Source organism: Eurypyga helias, unplaced genomic scaffold, assembly GCF_000690775.1.
Source record: "Eurypyga helias isolate BGI_N326 unplaced genomic scaffold, ASM69077v1 scaffold34414, whole genome shotgun sequence".
Lineage (NCBI taxonomy): Eukaryota > Metazoa > Chordata > Aves > Eurypygiformes > Eurypygidae > Eurypyga > Eurypyga helias.
In genome coordinates, this window is record NW_010246282.1 from 9,853 (window position 1) to 13,937 (window position 4,085).

At 54.9% G+C, this 4,085-nt stretch overlaps 1 protein-coding gene across 1 annotated transcript in view; it reads left to right on the forward strand.

Moving 5' to 3' along the window:
* Nucleotides 1–279: 279 nt before the first annotated feature.
* LOC104508647 (connective tissue growth factor-like) overlaps nucleotides 280–4,085 on the forward strand; it is a gene marked incomplete at its 5' end in the record, with an annotated part of 14,618 nt that continues 10,812 nt past the window's right edge. The window contains 2 exon segments of the mRNA XM_010150348.1: nucleotides 280–390; nucleotides 1,114–1,247. Coding sequence (XP_010148650.1) covers nucleotides 280–390; nucleotides 1,114–1,247 — 245 coding nt within the window.

The window sequence follows — 4,085 nt, forward strand, 5'->3', positions numbered from 1 at the left end:
TTCACAATAAATCCTCAAATACAATGGAGTGTTCCTCCCAGAACTAAAATAACCCTCGACTTCGTTAGGGAGCTCTCCCGCCAGGGATGAAATTTGTTCCCTGATCCCTCACGCGACGGGCGCCGCAGCGTGCCCTCGGGGCTGCCGTCTCGGGCAGGCCGGGCAGAGGGGAATCCCAGCTCTGCTCCAGCCCGCGGGTGTTCCCGCGCAGTCCGGATTTCATCCCAAGGCTGTGCTGATGTGGGGAGGGGCGCTTTTTCCTGCCCTTCCCGTCTTTAGGGCAGGGTGGCCTTTCCCACCCGGATGAGAGTCGGATACGCTGCAGCGTTTGGCCTGCGCTGAGCGCTGGTGTCACCTTTGTTTACAGCGGTGAACACCGTGATGCCGCTGGTGCGTGTGGAGGTACAGCGGGAGGGACCCTTCCGGGGCAGTTTGGGAGCTTCCATCCTTCTCCACTGGTTATAGAGCCTGGAGATTAGACTTCTAATGTAGACGCCTTAATTAAGTGCCTAAGGATTAGATGACATGAATCTGACCCCAAACATCCCTCTAGGCAGAGGCTGAATTAGAACTGAACTGGAACACGGGTCTGGAAGGGACCTTCTTGGCTGTTACATCTCTGGAAAACGTTTAGCCCAGGGCGTTCCGAGTGTTACCTGTCCTACCCCAAAGCACACGGACCTGCAGAACCCCCCCCACACCTTCCAGCGGACTCACGGCCCTGGCAGACCTTGGTGGGTTTTGCTAATGTACAGCTGGGGAAATCAGGGGCCGCTTTGGTCTCGCAGCCCTGTATGGTCAGGGCAGAAGCTGGGTGAAAACACCCGGCCAACTGCACCTCGGCCTCAGACTGCAGAAAGCAGCAGAAAGCAGGGGCCGGGACTCCCTCGTGGCCCCACATCTGGGGGTCACTTTAGCCTGAGCATGTGAGCAGGAGGCATCAGTGGTTGGGTGACGAACACTGAAATGCAATTCCTGCGTTTCGGGCCATCTAGCTGGGTGAACCTCACCATCCCTGCGTGGCCCACTTTATGACTGCCGTAATTTCAGGGAGGCTCGTAAGGTTAGAAGAGGTGCCAAATTAGAGTGAGTGCCTGTGACCCGCTCCAACAGCGACTTTGCCAAGACCGGCCAGCCGGGAGGATGAAAACCTTCCCGAAAGGAGCAGCCCTGAGAGCCCCAGCCTGTCCGGCGGACAACCGAGCGGCTTTGAGACCGGGAACGGCTTGGAAGTCCCTGAGGAGTGGGTGAGCGTGATTCCCCCTGCCCCGCTGTGTGCACCGGCTCCTTCCCTGGGCTTCTGCAGGCAGAGTGCCGTGGGGAGGGACCACGCTGAGCCAAAAACCCATGTGTGCGCTTGCCTTCCTTGTACTCTTCAGCCTTACGTGACTTCTGGCAATTCCTAAACGTCTTCTCTTTAATTACTATAAATTCAGGAAAGCTACTGGTGGGGCACGGTGAGTGAACCCAGGGAAACGTAACAAGGTGCATTAAACACCCAGTATTCCTTGCTTGGGGGAGATTTTGAGCAGGGTTGACATCTTTATCCCGTCACCTGAGGCAGCTCAGGCAAAAAGAGACACAAATCGGTGTTAATTTGGGTGTTTCCTCCCTTTGATCATTCTGACTCACTCAACCTTCACGTTCTTCTCTTGCTGCTCGGCAAGTGGCGTGTCCCTTGGGGTGAACACTTCAGCCACGAGCATTAGGGGTGACTTTGGTTGTCGTGGCGCCCCAAGAACATCTTGGACCGCGAGCGTAGTGAGCTCCCAAAGGCCGAGCGTCTCCACCTAACCTTGTCCTCTACCTTTTTTCCAGCTTATGGTAAAAGGTGCCGTTGTGGCAGACTCGCTCTGGGCTCCGAGAGGCAAAGTGGGCTGCTCTGCCCCCAAAACCACCCAAGTGGAGGGCTTGGTGCTGCTCCCGGCACCCTGAAGGTGCCAGGTGTTGGTTCCGCTCCCCGCTGGAGGAACCGGAGTGGGTCCAGATGCGCTGTTGGCCAGGCAGGGCCAAGGTGGCTCCAAGGATGAGCAGGACGGCATCTCGGTATGTTTTACTCGTGCGACTGTTTGGGGGAGGTGAAAGCATGCAGGTGTCTGAGGGCGAGCAGCTTGGTAAGGACATTTTATAATCGAATTATTCTTTTTCTGTCGTAGGTTGAAAAACTGATCAGCCATCACACTGCTGGTTTGGTGCCAAATATTCCCCACGAAACTCCAAACAGGTGAGCGAGCATTCTGATCGTGGTTGAACGGTTCCTCTGAGGTCACGCAGCAGGTTAAAAGTAATTCTGAAAGCAGAATTTGGAAGATCATGGCTCAGGGTGTCACTGCTTCTTCTTGGACCAGGAGCAACGCAGGAATCGAGCCACACATTAAGCACCGTCCTTGTAAAAAGGCCATAAAATGCCCCACGTGGCTTGGAATTCAGCTGTGGTTTATGGTTTGGGTTGGAAGGGACCTTAAAGATCATCTAGTTATATCGGTGCTGCGTGAGAAAATGGGAACAGAGGTGTGTAGCACTTTATCCCTGTCTTGTTTACAAGCAGCGGGAGGATGACCTGCAAAATGTGAGCGGCTAATTTTAGGCGGCAGCGCAGTTCAAGGTGCCAAGCCTTCCGAAAGGGGAAGGAATGCGGATCCAGCTACACTGCCTTCAGCTCCGAGCTGCTCGAGGGCACCGGGTGTTTATACCACCTCCAGAACATCAGATCCTTTGTGTGGAGACATAATCCCTCGTTGTGACACGCGGAGAGGTAGCTGTTACGGAAATGATTGGGAAATCCCTCACCTTACGGCAGAGGAGAAGAAGGAGGTGCATCTGAGGTGGTGTGCACTGTGCTAATGCTCTCCAGCCCCAAATCCCGGGGGGCTTTCCAAGTGCTAATTAATTAAGAGCCAGAGTTGTCTGTTTGCAGCGGTGGACAAGCAGCGGCATAGGAGTGCGGGAGACTGATCTGGTGTTGCACAGGGACATGAAAGGACCTGGGTAAAACGCAGAGCTTGATTCCCAGCTAGGATGCCCTACACGTGGAGGCGGGCAGGAGGCTGAATTTACATGACCCACTACACACTCCCTGTGTTTTTCTTCATCTTCTGTCCTACTTCCCAGCACGTCCTCTTGGGATGTAGGACTGGATGGCACAGCGTGTTCTGCAGACGATCCTGCCTCCTGCTTTGTGTTGGCCCAAGTACACGGATCTTCACAGAATCACAGAGTGAGTTGGGTTGGAAGGGACCTTAAAGACCACCCAGCCCAGGTGGAAGGTCCCAGCAGGGACACCTTCCACTAGACCAGGTTGCTCCAAGCCTCATTCAGCCCGGCCTTGGACACTTCCAGGGATGGGGCATCCACAGCTTCTCTGGGCAACCTGTCCCAGTGCCTCCCCACCCTCTGTGGGAAGAATTCCTTCCTGATGTCCCATCTCCCTCTTTCTGTTTAAACCTGTTACCCCTCATCCTGTCACTATACCCCTTCTACCCTGGAAAGGCCCCTGACTCCAAGGCACGTCTCGGGCTCTGGAAGGCCACTTCATGTGCAGCGCAGGGGATCCCTGCCCAGTACCCAACCTGCTCTGTCACCCCAGGCCAACAAGGGCTAAGAGTGCCCTCTGCTGCACTCCTCCTCCTCCTCTTCCATGGCAGCATTCCACTCCCTGTTTGGGAATAAACAAAACAACTTCCTAGTCTCAAGGTCTTTTCTGCAGAAGCCTGGTTCTGTATTTCAGCAGCAAACGGAAAAGATCTTGCCCGAGATAAAAACGTGCGATATCCTGCGTCAATCCCGAGGTGCACATAAAGCACCGCAGGGAATGGCCGTCCTTTATCAAGAACTTTCACCCCCAGCTTGTCTTTGCCCCATAAACCAGCAAACTCCTCGCTGCAGGACTTCAGGCAGCGAGTTATGAAACTTATCTTTCTCGGAGCCGGCAGCGCTGGCACTGGTGATGGAGGGTCGGTCGTGGTACCCGACTGGGCCTACAGCGCTGGACTTTCCATCTCTCCCTCCTTTCAGAGGAAAAACACGGGGCACCAGTGCTTCTTTAAGTCCTCGGCTCTTGCAGCCAAGAAGGAATGGAGGTAGGG